Source organism: Patagioenas fasciata, chromosome 19 (assembly GCF_037038585.1).
Source record: "Patagioenas fasciata isolate bPatFas1 chromosome 19, bPatFas1.hap1, whole genome shotgun sequence".
NCBI lineage: Eukaryota > Metazoa > Chordata > Aves > Columbiformes > Columbidae > Patagioenas > Patagioenas fasciata.
Window position 1 is genome coordinate 10,823,072 of NC_092538.1, and position 25,051 is coordinate 10,848,122.

Below are 25,051 nucleotides of genomic sequence, written 5' to 3' on the forward strand. Positions count from 1 at the left end.
GGTCCGGAATGGCTCTGACAGCTTTTGCTTCCTAAGCAGTTTTCTGTGAACATCAGACTAAGTGTGGGTGCCCAATTTAAAGATTGCCCCCTGCAATTTGAACTTTTTGCTTGTAACCTGTTTATGATACACATGTGCGTGTGGTTCACATTTCTCTGGTGGTTCTCTGGCAGTTCAGAGCAGACCCTCTCTGGCGAGTGACTGTAAAGCTCAGCCCTCTGTCCTTGCCTGACTGTGGAACCCTGCAGCATTTTTCACAACCAAACTTTTACAAGGCTGTTCCGTTAATTTTCGTGGCAGTTTTGGGTGCTCGGGGGCCCAAGTTGCAATGAATAAAAACTGTAACGTGCAAGAGATGAGTTTCTGCTATCTTGCTTAACTAGACGGGTTTCTATTTCTGCCCGTTTCAGGAAGGAGGTGTTGGAGGAAGGGCTCCTTCCCGAGACCTCGATGCTTTCAACTATCAGGTTTTAAATAACACCGCTTTAATAATCACATTCTAGCTGTCTGTATTACAAGTCATGCACAAGGATTGCACCTGTTTAGAACGTCTAAAACTGACCTGTGAAACCATGGTCATATTCACCAAATGCAATATCTAAAACCTTTTAGGATTTTATTGTAAAAAATTGACAAGATTATCGTGGTCTGAATCAAAGGGCTGATCTCACTCCTGTTTACCAAACCTGAGTTGCTGTTGGCTCTCATGCCTAACATAAATCAAAGGGGAAGTAGTTTTTTTCTGTGAAACTTTAATTTCCTCCACTAGACAGTTTTATATAACCTGTCATTTTAATATATTTACTACTTTTCTTTCCAACAAAAGCAGTATATCCAAAACTGTAAATCATGTTTGCTTACGGGGAGAAGTGTGATGCAAATAAGATACTTTAGCTTTGTGGGACAATTTTTCCAAAATAAAATTCCAGGAACTGTCTTAAGATTGAAGAAGAGGATTTTTGCAGCGAGGAGCCTGACTGGCTGTTTCCTTGGGTTCGATTGTGTAACAACTGTCAGCTTTTCAGTTTTTTTTCCTTTTTCTAGGAAAAAAAGAAAGAAGCTTTTGCAACATTCTGATTTATGCTGGCCTCCAATTATTGCACTATTTACTCTCCCAGATAAAGAAAACCATAGCTGTTCGTTTGCACTTTTTAAGGTTGATCTCACTAGTGAGAGGCTTCCGAGGTCTGTTTGCATAGTAACTACCTGGGAGTTTCATACCAGGACTCAGTTGCTTTCTAATATGAGAATCAAATATTAAGCACCTCTCTCAGGATTGAACTGAGGTTTGTATGAAGCTCTGCTGCTTCTGGAGCCCAAACAGTGGGCTGAGTAGCAGAAGGGGTTGTTCAACGAGCTTTTGTTCTGTTGTTAGAAGTGAGGGAGTTTTGTCATTGAAGTGAAAAATTTAGATTTCCGTAGGCGGGAATGTTTTAATCGTTGTCATTGCGGGAGTTGAGTCACTTCATCCTTTTTAATGGTGTAATGCAGGGTAACTGTGATTTGGATGTGGAGAAGTGCTGGATGTTTGCCTGTATCCTTTGACTATGGAGTAAATGGAGTCTTCATAACCAGAAACCGAGACATGATGGTTTATGTTCTGCTATTAGATCCCCATACGTGACTGATCTATGAAATGGCAGAGAATGGAACAGATTGTGACCAGAGACGCACAGGAATGATCAAAGAACAGCACAATGGAAACTTTACAGGTAGGTACAAAATGAGTTAATGTTCTCAGCTGATCAGCTTGGTGTGTAAACCCGCAACACAACGCTCCAGGGGAATTTATCTTGGTGCACGTAATGCCCAGATAATACAAAGAGCCTCGACACCTGAGTCAATCTTGGAAACTTCAGTCATCTCTAAACCTGAAATCTGGAGGATTTATGTATTGTAAAGACACAGAATAGTTTTATGCTGTTTATTTCCATTCTGATTTCTCTTACGCTCTTTTCTCCCTCAGAGTTGTTATTCTGCAGTTGTGTGTGTGAGCCCCTGGGTACCTCCAGGGGCTGCAATGGGACTGAGCTAAAAACCTAAATGATGTTGGCAAATACGCAGCTGTAGAAGTCAGGCTGTACAGCCCCACCCTTTGGCACTGAAATGTTAGGACTTGGTCATAAAAATCTGTTTTAGTCTGGGAGAAATCCAGTTTTTAGTCTCCCGATTCCGAGCTTTTCTGTTGACATTTAGCTCTGCTATCAATTTCAACAATAAATAACTAACAAAACAGTTAACTACTTCATCTCCTGCCTTGCCTCTGTTTTTCCTACTGATATGTCTGAAGTAGGCTTGAGTTAATGTTTAGGGCTCATGAAAAATAAGCTGAGAACACTTCATGAAGAGCCTTGTGTCACTGAATTATCTGTGCTGCGTGGTATAGCACAGAAATGATCATCATTTTAGTTTGTTTCCTGTCGTCTTTGAATGTGCCAGTTCCATATTTAATTAGGTTTTGTAACCAAGTGATTTCTCAAGTTGTGTGCGGTCTTACACCATTGTCTTTTATGACCTTTAGTAAAAACAAAGTCAAAAAAACAAGGTTGAAGAATTTTTATTAGACATCAAGTGGGGAAAAAAGGATAAATTCTTGAGGCAATGAATGCGGTAGGATTTAAAGAAGAGCTGTGTGTGTATGGAACAAATCACAGCCTTTTACTTAAGGGCTTAAATCATTCTGTAACTCCGAGGGAATGTGGATGTTACCCTCTATTTGCCATTGCAGGATTACTGTTAGTTCATCTAAAGCAACTGATGCTTACAGCTCAAGAATACAGAATTAAATGGGCTGTGTGGCTGGTGAGGTATGTGATTTCTGTGTAAATGCTGGCGTCTGATAAGGCAACCAATTTAAATTACTGGAGTAAGACTGAAGTAATACATCTTGGGTTACAATATGCTGCAGATTCAGATTAGGTTGAAATTAGTAAAAAGCTGTTACATTTAAAATATTAAATATTTTTGCAATGCTTTACGTGTAGGCAAAACAGAATACGTTTTGATTTGTATAATAAGTGATGTTTAGTTTGGTGTCTGGATACAAGAGTTGTTTTTGTGTATTTTCCCATTGTTTTATGATACTATATTATATTTTTTTCTTATTTCAGAATTAATTTTCTTTAAAAGTTTAAAAATCATTACCACTCATGAGCTTGACGACCTTTGAACAAGCATTCTCATCCGAAAAATAGCGAGGGTTTTTATGAAAATTGACTGTATTGTAGGTACAAAATAACGCATTAGTTAGAAGAAGCTTTCTTGTGTCCTAGTGTGGCAGTGTGCAGTGACGGGTGTGACAGCAGCGCTGAGCACGGCATTAGAACCAAATCACTGCGGTGAAATCAACCCAATCTATAGTGTCAGGCCAGCGCAGGACGTGGTGTCAAAGCAGATGGATCCTTTTCACGGGAGCACTTCCTGTCTGCCGGACTGGTTTTGGTGACGCTCACCATGGCCCCAGGTCCCCACCGCGGGGCTGGATGCTGTTCTCCAGTTACACGGTGACTGGAGTGTGTAAAGAGCAGGCGTAATTCAACCTGTTTTGAGTGGAGAAGGCTGAGAATAGCTCTGGAAGAGAACCAAGCTCAAAAGTCCAGGGTGAAATGTGTCTCTGTAGCTGCGTCTCTGCGTTGACCTCATGTGTTAGCTGGTTTGTAGCTGGGAGCGCAGCACCTTGCACACAGGCTGAAACATGGACCAGAGTTTTTGTGCCCTGGGCCAGTTAGATTCTCGAATGGTTGTCAGCTACATGAAGGGAAAAAACACCTGATTTCTGATGGCCTTGGAGGAAATGCTTTGTGATGAGTGGAAAAGATGACGGGGAGCTCACATTACCTTCCTAAGAAAAGGAAAAAAATAAAGTGTATTTTGGGGTGGGATAGAATCTGAACAGTTGGTCTGCGCTTTAACATTTCTTTTGCTTTTCGTTTGCAGATTCCTCTTTGTTGAGTGAACGGAAGCGAAGGGACCGAGAGGAGAGATTGAATATTGTCCTCTGGAAACAACCGCTTGTTACCTTGCAGTATTTTTTCCTGGAAACTCTAATAAACTTGAAGGAATGGACCATAAAGTAAAGATAATTTCTTTAACTTCTACTAAGCATTCTGGGGAAACCCATGTTCTGGTTCAGTAGGTCATTCTGACATCTTGCTTTCCCTGATGATTCACAACTATGAAATTCTTCTTTGAGAAAATATTTATGTACCTTAAAGGTGGCTACGGGAACATATCCCACTTCTAGCTATGTACCCAGATCTCCTGCCTAAATTACAGCAGTGTAAATACAGTAAGGTGGCAATGGAAGAAAATTGCAAACTTCCTTTCTGAAGAGTTGAAAATTGCAATTTGAAGGAGTGGGACAGTGTTTAGGGATCCTTAAGGCAAGAGATATTGTACTTGTGACTGCAGTGAAGTGCTGATCTCTCAATATATGTGTTAGAATCGCTGAATGATCTCACGGTAGCACCGCCAGGGCAGGGTTCGGGATTATGTGGAACCTGCAGTGATGTTTATGGTGCTGCAAAGATGTCCCGCCTCACTCTCCAAAATCTACCCCCCAAACCTACTTATTTTACTATGTGCATTCTTTCAGCTCTCATTAGGAACCGTTTCTTTGAGAACTGTTTCATTGGGGTTTACATGAGCCATTTTTGACAGCCTCCAAGCATCTCTTTAAACCCAGCAGTAGTTACATTTGAGGTCTTCTTTTAAGCTGACCATTTTCTGGCTTCCTAGACATCAAATTCTGTTACAGATAGCACTTACATCCCATCGTGCAGCAAGTTTCTGTTGTCTAGCACTAGCTATCTTTACAGAAGATCACAGTGACTATTATAAGCTATTAAGAGTCAATCTGAGGTCTCAGCTTAATGATCTCCTGTGCTCCACTTGAGTAAATTGTGATTTCAATTATGACAATCACTCAAAAAAGCCAATTGTCATACTAATATAAGCAGCACAAATTATATTAAAATTAAAGGAAATTTAGAGTGACTCTGAGCTTGCTTAATATAAAACATTTGTGGCTATTTTCCTCTGTTACAGGTCTCGTATTTCTCTCTCTTTCTGTCTGTCTGGATAACTCACGTTCATAGCTTGCTGTTTCATGTCTGAGATCTTTAAGTGATGTTGGCACTTTCAGTAGATGACAGTATAATAGTGTTTCCCAGAAAATAATAAATGTATTTGCTAGTCTACTGTGTGTGGCCACATACACATCAAGCAGAACGTGCGTGTAAAACTAAACAGGCTCAGAAGTAATTTGATGTCAAATTACAGAGGAAAACACTTTTCTCCCCTTACTGTAGTGACTTCTAATGCTTCATAATTAACTAAAACATATTAAGCTTTGAGCTGTTGTGAGAGAGATTAATTTCAAGGGCACTAAAATAGCGTGCAGATCTTTTTCTTCTTGCTGTCCCTGTGGTTCTGCCCACCAGCACAGTTTGGAATTGGCACGTCCGTGTGTCCCCCAGCGCCTGCTTGGCCCATTGCTTAAGCAGTGATGCTGTTGATCGCCCTGTGTTGGACACCGGCTCGGCTGCGCAAGCTGGATGTTTGTTTTCAGACAGTTACTTTGTCTGTCTTTATTAAAATTTTAAAAAAAAGAAGAAAAAAAAGGAAAAAAGCATAGCTGAACTTTGATCTCACTTGACAATGAAGTAGAGATTTTTCCATAAAGAATAAAGGCTCCCCAGATATTTTCTTGGGAGGCTTATTCTTTTATAATAGCAGACCTTTCAGCTGCCATTGTCCCTGCTGACTACATCCATGCAGACCCAGTCCGCAGGGATAAATAAGTTACTTTGAAATGCTTGCTAAATTATGAAAAACCCTAATTGCCATTTGTCTTTTAAGATTGTGGCATCGGCGGAGTATCTTGGTGTGTCTTTTACTGACGCTTGCGGTGCTCACAGCTACGTATTACATTGAAGGAACACATCAACAGGTACGAGGTTTTCAAGTTACTTTCCATAGTGACTAATCATTCCCGACCCTGTGCTGAAGTCGACGTTCTGGGAGTTGAATGGAGTCTTCATGAAATTGTGATGTATCTTTCGAACTGCTGCTCGCTTAGGATATTTGTTTCTCATGTCGTGACTCCTCTCAGTGTGTGGATGAGTTGCGCTTTAAAGATGGGGAACGATCAGCTGTATCGTTTGATCAAAAAAATCAAAAATAGCGTGGTCAGCAGGCCAAGGGCAGTGATCCTTCCCCTGTGCTCTGCATTGGGGAGGCCACACCTGGAGTGTTGTGTTCAGTTCTGGGCCCCTCAGGTCAGGAAAGAGATTGGAGTGCTGGAGCGGGTCCAGAGAAGAGCAACAAGACTGGGGAAGGGACTTGGACACAAGAGCTATGGGGAGAGGCTGAGGGAGCTGGGCTTGTTCAGTCTGGAGAAGAGGAGGCTTAGAGGTGAGCTCAGCACTCTCTAGAATGACCTGAAGGGCAGTTCTAGCCAGGGGGGATTGGGCTCTTCTCCCAGGCACTCAGCAATAGGACAAGGGGGCATGGGCTTCAACTCTGCTAGGGGAAACTTAGGCTGGAGATTAGAAAGCAATTCTGTGCAGAGAGAGTGGTCAGCATTGGAATGGCTGCCCAGGGAGGTGCTGGACTCACCGGCCCTGGAGGTTTTTAAACTGAGATTGGCCATGGCACTTAGTGCCATGATCTGGTCAATGGACTGGAGTTGGACCAAGTGTCGGACTGGATGATCTCTGAGGTCTTTTCCAACCCAGTCCATTCTGTGATTCTGTGATCAATTCTCACTCGTTCCTGATTGAGCACACCTCGGATGCTGCAGCGCTCCTCCACTTCTGCTGCTAACGGGCTTTCAATAGCGGTGAGAGCTGTTGAGATACAGCATTAAACTGAGACAAGATAGAACTTTGTGGTTCTCAAGAAGTGTTTCTTCTGCTTTGCTGCAAAAGTGTCCTGACCAGCAAGGATAGGCATAGATCTAGGCATAAAATGATTTAGTGGTTCGAATGTGGCTCTGCAATGTTTCTCATACCACCTATTGTTTTCAGATGGTTGTTGAAAATCTTTGTGCTTTGGTGTATGTGCAGAGTGATGCTTTTGCATCACTTGAAGTGTAAGCTGCTGCTTAAGCATAAGGTGATGGTGTTGTCTGCACCGTTCCCCTCTCCATTTCTCTGAGTTTCAGATTTTCCCTGAGGGCAGACAGCCCTTTTCAACTCTCCACGGCATTTTTTGTGCCGCTGCGTGATCTTACCACTGTGACCCTGAAATCAGCAGGTTCCCGTTGTCACAGGATGTGCTCTCAGCCGTGCTGCGGTGCTGTGTACCTGGCGCCCTGAGGGACGCGTGGGGCTGGAGCAGAACTCCTGCCTTCCCAGGATGAGCCTTCAAATACAGTCAAATTCGTTGCTTCAGCTCATCGCATTATCGCTCACTCAGTCCCGTGCTTGAGACCTAAGCACTTAAACACAGAGCAAGTTGGTAGGTGGTAAATCTGCCCTGTTCCTGATGGGCAGATACCTGCTGCGTTAAAAACTGCGCTGGTTGGTGGCCTCACCAGCACAAGGCCAGAGCTCGATGCACTTGACGTTTGCCACTAGGTGGCTCTTGCAAACTGATTTTGGGGCTCACGGCCCCTGAACTGGCCGCTCACACCTGGTTTGCCTGTTCTGCGATTCAACCCCCTGCTATTGAACCTGAATTTTTCATTGATCTCCTTGGAAACTTGCTGATTTTTTTTCCTCTTTTGTGACTTTTCTCCTTCAGTATGTGCGGTATATGGAGAAGTTGTTCTTCTGGTGTGCCTACTGGGTAGGACTTGGCATTCTGTCCTCTGTTGGACTTGGAACAGGTCTCCACACCTTTCTGCTCTATTTGGTAAGGATACTTCTGTACCATCTTCTTTCTGAATAGAGTATTTTAATTGTTGCATATTTCAAAATATGTGAATAAAGACTATTCTGTGAGTCCGAAATGTTAAGAACTTCTGAAGGATAATAGGTACTTGGTGTAATGCCTCTGGGCTGTAGTGAATGCTATTTGTATTTTATACTGAATAACCTTGGTTTGTAGTTTGTATGTTGTAGATTTGTAGCTGTCAGCCTGCTGTTAACCCTTGCTGTGAAACAGTGAGTCAAAATCTGCAAGCTCTGTCCTCTAATTTCCTCATTTAAATGAAACGTTTTCTAGCGTGTGCAGCTCGAATGTTTCCATTTGGAGTTTTTCAGCGTACTCTTCTTTTTAGTAGCTTAAAATGATAATTTTTCTGGCTGAAACCGCCAAAACAGGCAGCTATTTTAAAGTTCATTCTGTAATAATTCTGCATTGAAAATAACAGCAAGAAAAATGTTTGTCTACAAAGACAAAATAATATCTGTTCTGAAAACGTGTATGATGTTGTTTATCTCAGCTAGGAAAGTTAGGGAAATGTTTGGGTGTGTTTTGCTTTTGGCCATTGGATTAGTTCCCTGTTTATGAAACCACTGTCCTGGATTTAAGAAAAGGCTTCATGGCCACAAAATAATTAAAACCAGTTTATGCAACGCATGTCATCTTGTATTTGGAACAATTACAGATGTTTACTTTCAGAACTGCTTTAATCATTAACAGTAAACCAGAAAACACTACAAGAAACAAGAAACTCGTGCTTTTCCGCCCAGCAGGGCAGCGCCTGGTAGCTGGAATGGCATCTGCCTGCAGCGCTCCCACTTACTCCCGGAGTAACTTCTGTCCTAAGGACGGTGGAGGCAGAAAGTGCAGGAGAAAGGAAACCATTGCTAAACAGAAACGAGTTGATGCATTCAGAGCCTTCTAGACCAAAATATTGCTGTCAGTCTAAAGCATTGGAGGTGGAAACTCAGTAAAACTGAGTGTCGGAACATTTTTCTGTGACGCTGGATACTGCTTAGCTGTGAATTGAGAATGTACAGACAGTTCTGACTTGTGGAGTTGATGCTGTTAACAGCTTAGGGACAGGTTTGCTGCAGAAATCACTTGGTCATGATTTAAATCAGCAAGTAGGGAACAGTTTAAATGATAGATTTTAATATTCTGTATATTTTTAATATTTGATTAGCCTATCAACCAGTGAGAATCAACTTAAGATTTCCTCTAACCAAAGATTCCACGTATTTAGATACTCTCTTCAAAGCAGTTTGGAGAGCTTAACATACAGTTCCTATTCTTAATTTTTACACGTCTGAAATACAGTAAATAAGAAACGTTGTGCACCGTTTCTAAACTCTTCTCCTGTGTGAGATTTAATGATCAGCGTGGACTGTGAATTTCGGACAATTGCGCTTTCTCGGCTTGGGGGCTCTGCCTGGTTCTCAACTCGAGGGGAAATATCTGGTTTTTAGCCACTAGATGGCAGCGGGAGAGTAAAAACACAAGTTCATTGCCCTGCAGCCTGTTGCCATTTTAAATAACTGCCCTGTTAATATTCTTGCCAATACAGATATACCAGCAGTATGTATGTGTAATGTGCTCCGAAATATTGCCTCGGTTTGAGCCCACACCTTGTGTGCAGGAGAACATGGGGTGTTTACTGAAGGTGATTGATGCAACTTTTAGGGGTAACTTATTTCTGAATAATATTCTGGATTTAACCCACCTGGACACAAGACAATTGGGAGCTCCAGGTTTCAAAAGGAGGAGTTTTAAACTGATTTGCTGTGTTAGTTGTGCAGCGGTTGCCTCTAAAGGTAGAAATATAGCTTGTTAAGCAGGGAACTTGCTATATTATGTTTTACTATATAACTGTTTTCCATGTTCCATATACTTTAATTATATTCATATTGTAAAACTTCTAGCATTTCAAATAAATTAAAAGTTATAAAAGATTAAATCCTCTTCTGCTTTAGCGCCTAGATTTGCTGGCAATAGAGAGCTGACTCAGTAAGTGTTTTAAAATTGCTTTTAATTAATTGCTCATTTTAAATGTGTATGTCGAGTGAGGTTGTTGGGAATGCAATTACATGCTGGGAGAACAATGCTCTTGGGCCCACCCATGTGCTGCTGGGCTCTTGTTGATTCTTGCAGTATTGTCTGTGCCACGAAGGGCCGAGGAGCAGGAATTGCTGGCATGTGGGCACCTGTTCAGACACCGCCTGAGCTGCTGCAGCTGTGACACAGGTGCATCTTTTGTAAATATAGCTTTCCATTTACTGCCTACAAATACCTTCATATCCGACTGTTCAGAAGCGCAGCCCGTGAGCTGGGCAAAAATCACAGTAGTTCTGCAACAGATGCGGTTTATGATGGACTCTTTGCTTTCCCTGGCCTGGTTCGCTGCTTTTCCAGTGTTGAAAACTGTTTATCTGGGTTTTTCAGAGCATCTCTGAGCAGCTGCTTTTTGGAGCCGCGTGGATTACAGTGCCCGGGGACATCCTAGGGTTTGCTGACAAGGGACGGCTTGAAAGCGCTTTGCTTGCTGCACATTTTACAATCTGAAGCGGTCTCAGTTTGAGGGGAAGTTACAGCCCCTGGTTAATGCCAGTTCACATCTGATTTAGATTTTCTTGCTCACCAGGTTGTTCTTGCCGCTCGCTCTAGGAGGGGAGAGGTCAGTTTTGCTAGTTTGACAATAGGCTTTTAATTGCTATTTCTGTGATTCGAGAACTCTTGATAATACAAAGGGTCTGAACGTTGTCTGCTCTATCAGTTCCTAGTTTAATGCTGCTTCCCTAGTTGTAGCCAGCAGTAAATGTAAAATGTGACATGGCTTTTTTTTGGGAAACAATTCTCATGCTGCAAGTTGGCACCGAGCTCAGGGCTGGCACCGAGCGCTTCGGCAAGGCAGGAACAGGGAAGCGGGCTGCTCTTCCAAGAATCCTTTTTATTCTGCCTCTTTCAAAACAAGTCTGCTGGCTTATTTTCCCAAAGTCCATTAAAGGTTTTTGACAATTCTTTAAAAACAACACTTTAAAAATAGTAATAATGATGTGGTTCTGTAGGAAATAAAACTATTATGATTAACGACTCTAAATACTGTTTTTAGCAGCGCGCAGCTGCTTTTTTTGCTTAGTCCCGAGATGTTTTCTCTTCTATTGGTGGTGTATTAAAAATATAAATGGCATGAATCACCTAGTTACCAAAAGAAGATGACTGAGGGTAACTGGTCAGGAATTTCTTGTGTTTGTACATCTTGGAGAGGTCTGTTTGCCGCAGGATGAGCTGAATGGGGGATGCTGGTGGGCAGCGGGTTGAGATGGGACAGGGGACACCAGATGGAGCGCTGGGCTGGGACGGTGACGCCGTTGCCATCTTCACGCAAGGCTCTGCCTCGTGATTCGGTTTCAGTTCAGCTCTGGCAAGCAGATTGCAAAAGATGCGGCCAAGGCAAACAACATCAGCTTAGAATGAATGCCTATCAAAAAATGATGATAGATGTCCCCTCTGTGTACGGTCTGTTACAATCTAATGGTGGGGGGGGAATGGAAGTGAATTCCTTACAGGTCAGAGTGCAGAGCTTTGGCTGTTGTTTGCATTTGGGTTTTGTGTTTTATTTCCGAAGTATGGATCTCTGCTGATGGAGCCAAGTGGAGCAACTGCTGACAAGGTTGCTGGCGGTGGCCGCGTTGTGGCCCAGCACAAACAGGAAGCGGGAGGTACAATGGAGACGGTTTGTGTGCGGAAGTCGCGCAAGAGCTCACATATTTTCAGGGCTGTAACGTGGGTTTGTCACTTTATTCCTACTGGGCGTTCCGGAGGAGGATGGAAGAGACTGTAGCAATCATTTCAGGCCGTGGAAAAGAACAGAAAGGTGCATGTAAGAAGTGAGTTGAGAAGACAGTGTCCGTGCTGACAGCGCTGGCTTTAGAGGGGCGGTGTGAGTTTATCTGGGCTCGAGGGTTCAGTGTCTCACTCTTGTTCTGAACTGGGTCCAGGATTTGGCTTGGAGGAGCGGTCACATTGTGGCCTCCTGAAAGTGTGGTAGTTCCCAGCTGAAATGAGTCGCCTTTTGGCCCCGTCTGAACTGGTTTGGGTTAAAATCCGAAGATTTAAAATCCAGATACCTTGTGCAATAGTGAGCCTGTTAATTAAAAAAAAAAAAAAGTTGATGTAAATAATGAAAAAACCCAAAGCAACAACAAACCCACAGAACAACCAACCAACAACAGAACTGCACCAAACTGTTCCTGCCAGGACTACTGAAAGCTTTTAAAAATCAACCTTAATTCCTTTTAGTTGTCTGGTTCCAGGAGCTGAGCTTGTAAGGAGACTCGTGATAAAATTCCTAAAGCGCTTCTGAAAATAAAAGCTCACAAAACAGGGTTTTCTCCACTGTTATGAAGTGGACAGAATAATTTGGAAATGCATAGAACTTTCTTTTTTTTTCTCCATTTATTTACTTGTGGCTTTAATCCAGGAGAGTTTTATAGTGATTATCAGCTCCAGCAGTTTTGCTCTTTCCCCGTGGATTGTTCAAAACTAGTGTGGGTAACCTAGAAAACTGTGGGGTCTGTGTGTAAAGCAAGAAAGAGAAGAGCGGAGCAGCCTTGGGTGGGAGGGCAGGGCAAGGCTCCCTTCCCAGCGCTCTATTCTTTTTGTGAAGCGAGCTGTTCATTCCCAGTCCATTCTGTTCTTCAATTCACGTGGCAACTCGCGAGCCTAAAATGAAAAGAAATCAAAGCCGGTTCTGACTAATATCTGCGCTCAGATTACTGCTATTGGCTTGGTAAGGTAGTCGAAAGGAAAACACATGGTGGGTGCAGAAGAGAGAAATTAATTCTGAAGCTGAAATGGATCCTGTTTGTGTGAGGGTTGTTTGTGACTCTTACTCTCTTTTGTTTCCTTCGTGCCTTTAAACCTATTTCCTCCAGCTGTCCTAAGCTTTTTACAATGAACTGGAACATCCTGGAATACTTGAGTCAACATATAACTTTAAAAAAAAATGACTTTTGCTAAGCATCTCTTGACGGAAACTCCTCTTACAACTCACATGGGCTCTGTTCTGCTTGAAATTCGTGCATTTTTATTAATATCCTGATGAACTGCAAGGGTGTGATGAATTAAACTGGATGGTACTGCCAGAGCGGTTCTGTAACCTGGGTGTTTCTTAAATCTTCTGGTGGCTTGCTTGCATTTAAAAAATCTGAGATTAAAAATGATCTTTTCAAGGAGAAAAATGTTCATTTGGATAGATAAGTGCACCCAGTGTTGTTGTATGTGTTGGATACCTGCAGACAACACAACCAGCACCTCTGGTTCAGATTATGCCGTGGAAGAACAATCGTGTGACTGCTGCAGCTCGGCCTGGGGACAGCGGGCTGACCCCCAGCCCGGTGTATTAACGTGAGTTCAAATGGGTGGTATTAATAATGTAAGTTCTGCTGGGTGTGAGCCTGGCGAGCGCCGAGCAGCCGCGGCTGGTCCCGCCGCGAGGGTGGTGGAACAGCTGGAAGCAATAACCTCCCGTCTTGCCCCACCGAGAGCGCCCGGACCGCGTGAGTCACAGCCCAACTGGGGACACTGGGAGCTCCATATACGGCCTCCAGTGCTGCTGGAAGCGCCGTACGTCAGAGTCTGGATGGTTTATCTAAAGCTGGAACTGTGGCAATAAACAGCTAATGCGAAGCGGCTCCATCTGTACAGGATTAGCCACCTTAACTCGACTTTTCGGAAGTCCACAAAATGTTGATGTCATTTTAGTATTTAAACTATATCAAGGGTCTTGGCCAACCGTGGCGATTTGAACTCGCGTCGAGCTGAGGAGTTAGTGAGATGATTGCTGCACCCTTTGCTTCCTTTTGAGGGTTGGTGGACTTTACGTTGTAGATGCTGACGCCTCATTTTTGTTATCTGCTCCGCTTCCTCCTCCCTGGTTCTGTGTCTCTGCAGGGAGGTCACGTTCTGCTTTCTCCTCATTTGCTCCCTTGGAGTTTCTGCTCCTTTTTTATGCACAGCCTGAACTTTTTACTTTTCATCTCACTGCTTCCTTGAGCAGGCTGGAAATAACGATAACAGTGCAAGATGAGCTCTCATTTGAGACGTTGAAGTCAATCAGCAATTTGAATCGATGCTGTGATTTATTCTTCAGAAATAATAAGCGGGTGGCTAGGGAAGGGCAAGGAGGAAATGCTGACAGTTTATTTTTGCCTTCCATCAGCACCGGAGTATAAACTTGGATTATTTTAATTGTGCCTTTCCCTGATATGGGTCTGTTTGCTCCTATAGAAAGCAGCGTGGCCTTTCTAAACGTCTGCTCTTCATGTTACTCCTCAAAGTAGCAACGTGGCCCCGTTACGCAGGCGGTGGTACCACGTGCCGCCCCCCTCGGTGGTTCTCGTTCAGTCATATTCAGAGCTTGTGGCTCATCGTTTGGAATTTCCATCAGCTCTGCGCTGTGGGGCGAGTCTGACTGAAGTGGGAATAGAAACTTGCTAACAGACGCGATTGTAAAATTAATATGTGGCTTGAAATGCCGCGACGATCTGCTAAAACCCGCCCTGACCGCTTGGTGGATGTTTGTGTCACTGGAGGATGCTCTAGGTACGGATCCTTCTTCGCTCTCAGCCCCGTTTCACAGCCAGCAGCGCATACCAGACGTTATATAAAATCACGAGACGTCTTAATCTCGTAACGCAGACAGACGGACAGACTAGATTGACATGTTTACTCGTCACCTCCAGATCGAGCTTTTCCCCTCTTAGTCACAGCGCCGTTTTCTTTGTGGGTAGTTGTCCACTGCTACTGGAGATAAAAAAGATGCTGTAACTTGGTGTTACTTTCTGGAGAGGTGCAATGACTTCAGAGATAAGTATGAGATGAGTTGCAGCCTGGGGCGATGCTCGCAGGATGTTTCCCATGAGAAGCGAGCTTTTGTTTTTCCAATTTATCTTAATCAAATATAGCATGACATGTTTCCCCCCTGTGGAAGGGCTGAGTCGTGAACCCAGTATGAAAAGCAGCGTATCCATGGAGGAAAACACATTTTTAGTGTATTAAGTTCAGCAATGAGTTCAGCGTAATATTTGTCTTGCCGGCAGACAGATCACTTTTCTTTGTGAAATGTTTCTAAATTAGAGCCAGTCTAAAATTATATTTTGACCCAAAATAAAAGGTTAAAATTAGACGTAGTTGTCTTGTGCTCGGGTGGCTTCAGCGGGATGGCTGTGCTGTGAAGGGCATGGGAGACACCAACACTCGATATGGGGTTTGTTTATAGCCTTAGTTGTGTTCACAGTCTAGGTGCACAGAATGATTAATAATGTGAAAATATGATTCAGTTTCAATGGGATATACAGTCATTTTTCCTTATGGTAAAGACCATTCTGTTGTAAGTATTATACATATCAGCATGTTCTTAAGGATTTTAACTTCTTGATTATTTTTTGTTACATGTGCCTGCCCTCTCTACTTGCACTGATGGATTTCCAAGCATGATTTATAGATTAAAAGATAATACTTTCTAGAAATTCCCTAATACAGCATTTAAAGTAACTTATTTCTAACATTAGCAGTGTCTGTTCTAACCGGGGTCCCTTCGGTCGCTGAACAAACCTTCCTCAGCGTTGTGTAGAAAGGGATTTCCAAACCCCCCTAAATTCCTGTTGCTAAGAAGTTGATTTATGTGGAGTTGATCTTCACGAGCAGATCTTGTCTTGTTTGATTTGTAAATTGTACGGATACTTCTAACAAATCGCATTCCAGCCTAACCACAGGCTCCTTCTGGTCATCAGTAGGGGCGAGCAAATGCTTCTCACCCGAGTCAGCAGAGCGTTTCTCAATTTCTTCTCTGTGAGCCCTCGTTAGTGCCTCCTGCAATTTAAAATTAAACCCAAAAATCACTGGAAGAGGGTGAGGGAAAGACAGTTGGTGTTCAGGATTTTACATGCCTTGAATTTCAGTGACTCTTTCTGGTTTGGCAAGCGGCGCGTCTGCTAAATGGGCTGGTTTTAGTATTTGTTGTCTGGTACCGCAGTTCTGCAAATGCCCTTTTCAAAAGCAGAGCAGCAGTTGAGTCGAACATGGGATATCTTAGAGGTTTTCCTAAAGTGTTGAAATAATCTGAGCTATTGCGGAGAGACAAAACACCCTGAATATTTACTGCAGCCCCACACGGAGGAGAGGAGGGTGGAGAAGGTTATTATTTGTGAAGAGGATTAAAAAACGGCATGAGAGTTAATCCTTCTGGCACAGGGAGGAGTATAAGGAAAATATCTGAGTGTATATTGACTGGGGTTTTCCAGAGGTGGCACCTAAAGCTCATTCAAAGTAGGTTCCCTGTTCTGTTCAGGGTTAAACCATCACTATTGCTAAATATAAAGCAGAATGGCACCTCTGTGGTGAAACCTCCAGCGACTCTTCCACTCCTCCTGCTCCCCACCCCATTGCAACCCTGGTCCTGTTCAGCCAGCCCTTGTCTGGAGGTGCTGGGGAACCGGGGCTTTGCGAAGGCACCGAGCTCTGCGGAAGCTTTTGGGGCCGAGCTGGAACTAAAGCAGATGTGGGCGATGTTTCGCTGGGAGCCCTTGGCCATGGGAGCAGTGGCACAGCTGGGAGGACATGGGATGGTTCTGCTTCCCTTTGGCTCACTCCGAGCTCCAATACTCCCCACTTCACCGCTCCCAATGAACCGTTTATGGTTTATTTTTTATTCCAGTTAAGATGTGGCTTCTGTGGGTTCCATAACTCCAACTTTTTTCCATTATAGAATAGTTTACATTGCACTGGAAGAATTATGCCCAGTTGGCCTGGTCTTCAGGTGGCTCGGCCGTTTACGGTTCTTTGTGAAACGCCTTTTTTTTCCATTGTCTACTTGTAAAACTTTTCCTTTTGCAGACATTTGAAACTGGGAGAGCTCTCTTAACAGGAGGCAACGTTTGGACCATAAAGCCACTTCAAGGATGGCAACTCTTTAAAAAGAAGCTGCTCATGCAGCAGCCTCCAGTTGGTATTTGTCATGGTACGGTCGTCTTCACACCCCACGTGTGCAGTTTGGGCAGAAATGCTGGTAGCTCTGTCCCTGACACCTTGCAGGGGGTTGGGGCCTCACTATATTAGCGACTAAATTTGTCTCTTGCTCTTATAAAACTGAAACTAGCGGTGTCCCGTGGCAGCTGGCCGTAGTTACGCTGTAGTGTGGCGTCTTCCAAATTTTGTGGAACCGAAAACCGTACTTGTTGATTCGCACACCGTATCTCGCTGCCTTGGCGACAGCTTCACCCATCCTGTCGAGGGGACGTAGGAAATGGTCATTTACAACTCAAGTACGTGGGGATTTCCTCCATGCAAATTGGCTCTTCAAGATAATTTTATTGCAAATTTCTGCCGGTGAAAACCATAATTTAAGGAAGATGGCTTGAGAGACCTTGCGTGTCCCAAGGTGCTGTCAGACTGGGGACGGGGAGGCAGGGATGGAGTTGAATTCCTCACTTTCAGAGTACGGTGCACAAAGAGGTTCCCGGGTTTGCCATAAATGTACTTTACAGTTTTAGGGAAGTTTCAACTCTCTCTTCACGTCTGTCCTCTGAGTAAAATCCACATACATTATTTCTTGAGGTATGAAGGTGCTGGGGAGAGGGATGATCTTGCTGCAAGTACCAAACAGTTGTCCATTGCCATTGGGGCCTTTAGAGACGTCGATAGTACGAGTTATTAGTCACTTGTTCATTCATCCGTTCCTTGTTCTACTTGCCACATCAAAATCTCTCTCGTGTATCAACTTCTGGATCTCTTTTGTTTCACTTTTACTTCAATGAACCTTTTTTTTTTCCCTAAGAAAGACTGTGCCTCATTGATCTCCTCAAGAGGCTCTATCTGTGTATTCATTCAATCCAAAGTATGCCGAAGCGCTTTGAATTAGTCTCCTGCAAAGCAACAAGGAATATAGAGAATAATTTCCTTGATATCAGAGCAGCTTGTCTTACACCAATTTTTGAGTTGTTTACATATAGCAACAGTAGTCACAGCTGTCATACAGAAAAATATAACACTTTTTTTAATGCTCTTAATTCACTACCTTAAAAAAATTACATTATCAATGCAATTGCTTAGGTCTAGTGCTCCGGTCTCATTGGGGGACTTGAAATGTTGATGTGAATGGACCCAACTACAATCTTCTTCCCAGCCAGTGTGAAAAAAGCAATGGAGCTTCACTTCTTGTGGAATTTCACCCTTTAATGTGGAAATGAAACCCGTGGGGTCCTCTGGATCCCCAATACTGCATTTCAAAGGGCTTTGGAAGCCTTGGGCAGAGAAGGGCCCTGCTGGGCTCTGCCGGCTTTCCCTCCTTATTATCCTTAAATGAAGCTCAGTACCAGGCTCCCTTATTTGCCTGACAAAACATGACTCATTTAAAGGGGAAAAAAATAGAATAAAATTGTTGACAGCCTGTTTTCCAATATGGCACCAAAACCTATCAATTAATAGCACAAGTTAAGCTTTGTGTAATTTGTTCCGCGTGTAAAGTAAACTTTAAAATTTATTTAAATCTGTGACTTCTATGAAAAGACCTCAGTTTTACTCAGTACTGTTTTTCCTCCTCCATCCCTGACCAGTGTTTCCCTGACCTTTTGCTAAGTGATTTATTTTTTAGCTCCGATGTTTAGTGTTCAGGCCATCGACCGTTTGAACTGCTCCTGACTTCTTTTGTATGAAAATAACGGCAATTCTTTCAGGTTTTTTGAGTATGTAGCAGTTTAATTTTTAACTTTTATTACAATGAAAATAAAATGCGTATGAAATTGTTTTGGTTTGGTTTGTTTTTTCAGGGTCCACACATAGCGTCCGTTACTCTTGCTGCTTATGAATGTAACTCAGTGAATTTTCCGGAGCCTCCTTACCCCGATCAGATCATCTGCCCTGATGAGGAGCCGGCTGGAGGATCCATCTCGCTCTGGGCCATCATCTCCAAAGTGCGGCTGGAGGCCTGCATGTGGGTAAGCTCTTGGAAACCTTCCGCAATTCTAGTTGATTTCTCTGTTCAGCAGTACATAATAATAATTCCTGAATTAGCAAAACAAGGATGGTTTACGTGGCTGACGCCAACAGGTATATCTGCAATATGAATAGTTGCTTTGCTGGTGAACTTCCTCTGTACTAGCCCTGGTTAATTTTAATCTCAGAATCACAGAATGTCAGGGGTTGGAAGGGACCTCAAAAGCTCATCCAGTGCAATCCCCCCGTGGAGCAGGAACACCCAGCTGAGGTTCCACAGGAAGGTGTCCAGGCGGGTTTGAATGTCTGCAGAGAAGGAGACTCCACAACCCCCCTGGGCAGCCTGGGCCAGTGTCTGTCACCCTCACTGAGAAGAAATTTCTTCTCAAATTTAAGTGGAACTTCTTGTGTTCCAGTTTGAACCCATTGCCCCTTGTCCTATCATTGGTTGTCACCGAGAAGAGCCTGGCTCCATCCTCCTGACACTCACCCTTTAGATATCTGTAAACATCAATGAGGTCACCCCTCAGTCTCCCCTTCTCCAGCTCCAGAGCCCCAGCTCCCTCAGCCTTTCCTCACACGGGAGATGCTCCACTCCCTTCAGCATCTTTGTTGCCCTACGCTGGACTCTCTCCAGCAGTTCCCTGTCCTTCTGGAACTGAGGGGCCACAACTGGACACAATATTCCAGCTGTGGTCTCCCCAGGGCAGAGCAGAGGGGCAGGAGAACCTCTCTTTAAAAGAGAAGAAAAAGAATGTTCCTGGGCTCTTTTCTGCTTTTCTAAATGCTGACAGAAAACGCTTGCATGCTTCAAAGCTCTCGATGTAAAAGGCAAGTTTCAGCAAGTGTATCCGTGTCCCAAATGACCGCGCAGCTGTCAGGTCTTACCCTGCGTGTCATTAAGCACTAAATGATTTCCAAAATGTTGAGCCTGGAGTTGACTGAAGCTGCAATTGCTCACACAAAGAACTCAGGCCCTAATATCATAGCTGAGCTGTTTTTCTGGGTTGCATCGATGGACTGGATTAAATAAGAGAGTGTTATATCGCACATATTTCTGCGTTTTCTTTCTGTTCCTCGGCCTGTTTCCATCATGGCAAACTTCACTTAGAAGCCAACCTGCTTTTCCTGTTTTGAGTGAATTGGGGGTCTTAGGAAATGCTGCGATTGGAACTGCCTTTTTCCTTTTATTCCTTCTGCAGCTTTTTATAGAAGTTTGATCTTTGGAGGCTTTTGCTCAGCTACGATGTTTTTTCATTCCGGGTAGATTATTCAGAACTGCAGGTTACACAGATGCATCTGCTGTGAGCTGCCAGCCAAATTAACCTTATTTTACTACTGACTTCCTGTTCTGACAGACGATTTAATGATTAAATTCTTGCTTGTCTCATTCAAATGTAGAGAGAGGAAATCCTGAAAATACACGGTATCTGATGTCTGTCCTCGTATTACTTTTAATGACATAAAAAGATACATTAAGGCAGCTTTGCTCACTACAACTTTAAGTTCTCAGCAGCTGTGTTTCCTACAAAAACTCCAGCTGGGTTGCACACGTTACAGACTGAGTCGTGTGGAGCAGTACCCAATGTCAAAATACAGGGAAAGTGGACTTACAGCCCTCTCAAGATGCAAATTACATCTTAAATTTCACTCTCTTTAATAAGAAGAGAGTATTGCCTGAATCCTCGATGAGTAGCTAAACGTACAAGTACATATAAGACCATAAATATAAAATTTCTTATAACTTTCTTCCTCGTGCCCCTCTGCTCAATTTGTTTAATGGAGACTAGCGTCATAAAAATGGCATTTGCAGCTACGTTTCTAGGGTTGCAAAATAGAAGTGTAGCTCAGGGTAAACATCTATTGCTTAATCTCCAGCATGTCAAATAACTGAACTACGATGAGAATTAAGTCGTTTAGAAATGAGTTAATAGAGTTACAAGCCCTGAAAACTTGTGTCCTCCTGAGCAGCCGGGAGGGAGAACAAGTTCAGTCTCAGCCGTGTGTGTCAGTTCAGGCTGGGGAAAGGACAAGGAAACAGGACCAAGTGAGACTGTTTCTATTCCTCTTTTTCCCCCTGTTTTCTTTCTTCTCACCCCCTGTTCCCCGTCATCCACCTTCTCGCTGAGCTCTGGCTCCACCGGCGGCTCCCCCGGGAGCATCCTCTGGCTACCAGCGGCTCTAGTGTAACGTTATGCTTTCTTGGAATGTTTCATGAGTACATAAACATTGCGTGCTAATTTCCTGTAAGCCAAATCAAGTTGGCAATTGTTGCTGCTTCTTCCAGTATGTTTCTTTTGTCGAAATTCCAGTTCATTTTTCTTTTTAATGGAAGTTGTTGAAGAAACTTACTCTCGGTTGTGTCACACTTAGACCAAATGTCCATCCTGACAGGAGAGTAGCGGGGACTTCTAGAAGGTGAGAAGGCTGATTTTTGCAAATCAAAACCTTATTAAGAACAAGCAAACAATTAATTTTCTGCTTTTAAACTGAAATAAAGAATATTAAGTTTAATTCCTAAACTGGGTACAATTGGATGAGCTCATAAAATCTGCCCCCCCTGCCTTTTTATTTTTCAATGGAACCAGCAACTTCTAATTGGATCTAAAACCTGAATTTGCCAAGGTGAACCCTGGCTAGATGCAAAAGAAAAGGAATTACCGGCTGTATACACAGAATCACAGAATGGACTGGGTTGGAAAAGACCTCAGAGATCATCGAGTCCGACCCTTGGTCCAACTCCAGTCCATTGACCATATCATGGCACTAAGTGCCATGGCCAATCTCAGTTTAAAAACCTCCAGGGCCGGTGAGTCCAGCACCTCCCTGGGCAGCCATTCCAATGCTGACCACTCTCTCTGCACAGAATTGCTTTCTAATCTCCAGCCTAAGTTTCCCCTGGCAGAGTTGAAGCCCATGCCCCCTTGTCCTATTGCTGAGTGCCTGGGAGAAGAGCCCAATCCCCCCCTGGCTAGAACTGCCCTTCAGGTCGTTAATCTCCAACACGCGTGCTCCTAAGGCAGCACACACAGCCCTGCGAGGAATAGTGAGGAATAGGTACGATAGCACCAACAGTCTGTTGCCTTTAGACTTGTAAAGTGAAATGACGTTGAAAGGCTCCACAGCGAAATCCGGCCACTCTCCGTGTGGTTGGGAGGGAGGCAGGAGGGTGGCAGCAATACAAGTTTTCTCGTGAAATGCTGAAAGCAGGACGGTCCCAGCGGGGCCTTTGCAGACCTCTGGCTATAAAGCTGCCCAGACTAAGTATCCTGCAAGGGCTGAGTGTGGAGATTTATCTGGATCTGATTGTGATCACAAAAACACCAGCGGCTCTTCCAGCCGACTTAAACCAGGTACAATGGTTGTTTTCTCCCAGTGATTAAAATCATTATTAGTCCCCTGCATGTCAGTGATAGCCGTTTTCTGCTGATAATGAGCATTATGAGGATTAAATATCACTGTATCTAAGGAATTATTAGGTGAAATGAAAATGATGCTTTTTTTCAATCGCTGTAAAAATTGGCTCCACCGGTCCTGGCCTGCAGAAGGACTCTGGAACAATCTGGTAGGTGTATGCCAGTTTTCACAGCCTTCCGTCCCACAGGGCCGAGCAATTCAATAGTGCCCTACATTTTTAATGTGCTGCAGCCCTTTTTTTAAATTGTTTTTTACAAGAAATAAGGGGAAAGAATAAAACCGTTTAATTGCTCAGGATTAGCAGAGCAGGCGGCCTGTGTCCTGACCGGGATCAAAACGCTTTAAAAGACTCTTTTTAGTGGAGTCATTTTGCACTTTCCTTTTCTGAATGTATGTGTGTGAAAGAATTTAGATCAGCATTTGCCTTTCCAAGTTGCTGTTAGTCCAAGGAATCTCCACATAAAACTGGCATTTGGAGTTAAATGGTGAAAATGGCCAGCTAATGTTACAAAAAAGCAGTTAAATAGTTACTGCTTTGGATCCCTTAATTACTGCTGCTTTTTTTTTTTAAGTGCACTTAACGAACCCATCTGCAGCAGACATGAAATCATATGATTTTTGTTGCCCTTCTGAAATGTTTTGTAATAAAGAGCATGTGACTTATCCAATTTAAAGCAAGTTCATGTCCAGTACATGCATGTGAACCTCTTCCTCAGTTACCGAAATGAAGCCAAAGTAAATTGGCAGAGCCCGGAGCTGCAATGTGACTTTTTGTTCTTGCATCACCCTGAGAACATAACCTCAAGTTAATTTTTCTGAAGCGTTGTTGCTACTGTTTTCAGGCTTATCTTCCCCCGTGCCAGAAATAGGCAGATTAATGAAGTTCAGCTTGTTGCACTTGTTTAAATTTTTCTTCTGTGGAAAACAAGGGCATAAACAGATGGGGCCGTGCACTTTATAGGCTTAAACTGAGAATTTCGCAGTGGGGTAACTGCGGAGAGCGGCGGTATTTGAAACCACAACCTGTTGATTTGGAATATCCACAGCAGCTGGAGTTCTCCCTTGAGTTCTCCCTCGCTTGCAGCAGCGTATGGAGCAGGAACAAAGGAAATCGAAAAGCTTTCACCTTGCTTCAAAGGGATAGAAAAGCATTTGTTACAACTGACCCTAGGAGAGAAAAGCCAGCTGCGTGTAGCCGAGTTTTTAGCACTTTTCCAGCGTGGTGCCCGACTATTGTGCTGTTACCTGTCCTATATTTAAACCATCCTGAGTTTAATCCAAGTTCCTGTTTCATTAGCCTCTGTTTATCCATATGTTCAATCTTAGACGCCTCTCTTTTATTTTCTTCTTTTTCTTTCCTTGGTTAAGCTAACGTTGCATTTACCCACAGACTGAAGTGAGTCATTTGATGTCCTGAGAAAACAAATATAATTGTCCTGTGGTGAGAAGGGGCCCGTGCTTTCATCTTGAGTCCTCTTGGCTTACTTTATTCCATCTAAAGGAGAGACAAAACTCAAGATCAACCTTAATTTCCTTGCTCGTAGCCGTTGTAAAACTCGAGCCTGTTTTCTGATAAACACTTGCACAAGTCTCATGACTGGACAAGTAAAACTACACGACGGCACCGGGGAGGAGTTCCCGGGTTATTTTGGAGGCCGTGCGGGACAAAGGGCCATCACGTGGTGGTGGATGTCGGGGGTGCTGAGTCAGGACAAGCGGCCGCACCGGGAGCTCTGCACAGCCCCAGAGATCCACACATCGCGTCCTTTTGATGGCAACCTGGGAGCCGCTGACCTGCAGATTGATGGTCCCGTGCTGAGAGAAGCTGAATTTTGCTGGATGAGGAAAGGGGGGGAAGCAGAGTTTCAAGGCAACACCTTTCTGTTTGAAATTGGGAGAAATCTGAGCTGGGGGATAAAAGCAAACTTCTCCCAGTAGCTTGTCTCATCAGTTCTAATAATTGTCCGTGGGACTGCGGGTATCACATGTTTCCTATTTAAGAATAAACACAAAAAATAAGTCAGAATTATTCTTTTCCCAGGGTGCTGGCACAGCCATTGGAGAGCTGCCCCCGTATTTCATGGCACGGGCGGCCCGGCTCTCTGGTGCTGAACCTGATGATGAAGAGTACCAGGAATTCGAGGAGATGCTGGAACACGCGGAGGCTGCACAAGTAAGAACAGTGCGAAACAACACAATTAATAAAACCCAGAACAACTCGATGGAGTAAATAACCATCCCAATGAAATGGGAGTGGGCCAAGAAGCAGTTGGTGTGAGTTCACAAGGGACTTCCCAGGGGTGGAAAAAGATCCTCCAGTGGGTAGAGAAACCTCTGGCGCTGGCAGGACAAGAATGCAGCTTGTTGAGCACGTACCATAGCGCAGCCAAAGAAATTCCTGCAAATACTGCAGTTATTTAGGCTTGCAAGGGCAGCACGATCAAGGTAGGGAGAAAATAGGCTCACAAAGTGGTGACAGAGCAGGGGCTGTTCCACGATCACGGCTGTTACAGATGATTTTCAGTCAGCTCCTCCCCTTCAGGTGACATTTGCCTGTGTGTCACTCACACCCTGGGGGGCCAGCGCGTTACCCATTCATCAGCCCGAGGAAACATATTTTTCCTGGTGTAAAAATGCAGCCAAACTGCTCTGAATCCCTTTTTGTTGCTCTTGTCATTTCTTTTCTTGATGGATTAAATGCTGCGTGTGTCGCAGCATAGTTACAACTGATGCTGTACATCAGGCAGATATTATCGTAGACAATTTTTCACTC

General features: G+C 43.7%; 1 protein-coding gene across 4 annotated transcripts in view; it reads left to right on the top strand.

Moving 5' to 3' along the window:
• Positions 1–25,051, top strand: part of VMP1 (vacuole membrane protein 1) — a 59,092-nt gene that overhangs the window by 6,496 nt on the left and 27,545 nt on the right. For all 4 annotated transcript variants that reach the window (XM_065853161.2, XM_065853163.2, XM_071817111.1 and 1 more), the window contains 6 exons: positions 1,611–1,712; positions 3,937–4,072; positions 5,860–5,950; positions 7,747–7,857; positions 18,696–18,863; positions 24,320–24,451. In XM_065853161.2, the coding sequence (XP_065709233.1) occupies positions 1,637–1,712; positions 3,937–4,072; positions 5,860–5,950; positions 7,747–7,857; positions 18,696–18,863; positions 24,320–24,451 (714 nt within the window). In that variant the 5' untranslated portion in view covers positions 1,611–1,636. The remainder of the gene's footprint in view (positions 1–1,610; positions 1,713–3,936; positions 4,073–5,859; positions 5,951–7,746; positions 7,858–18,695; positions 18,864–24,319; positions 24,452–25,051) is intronic.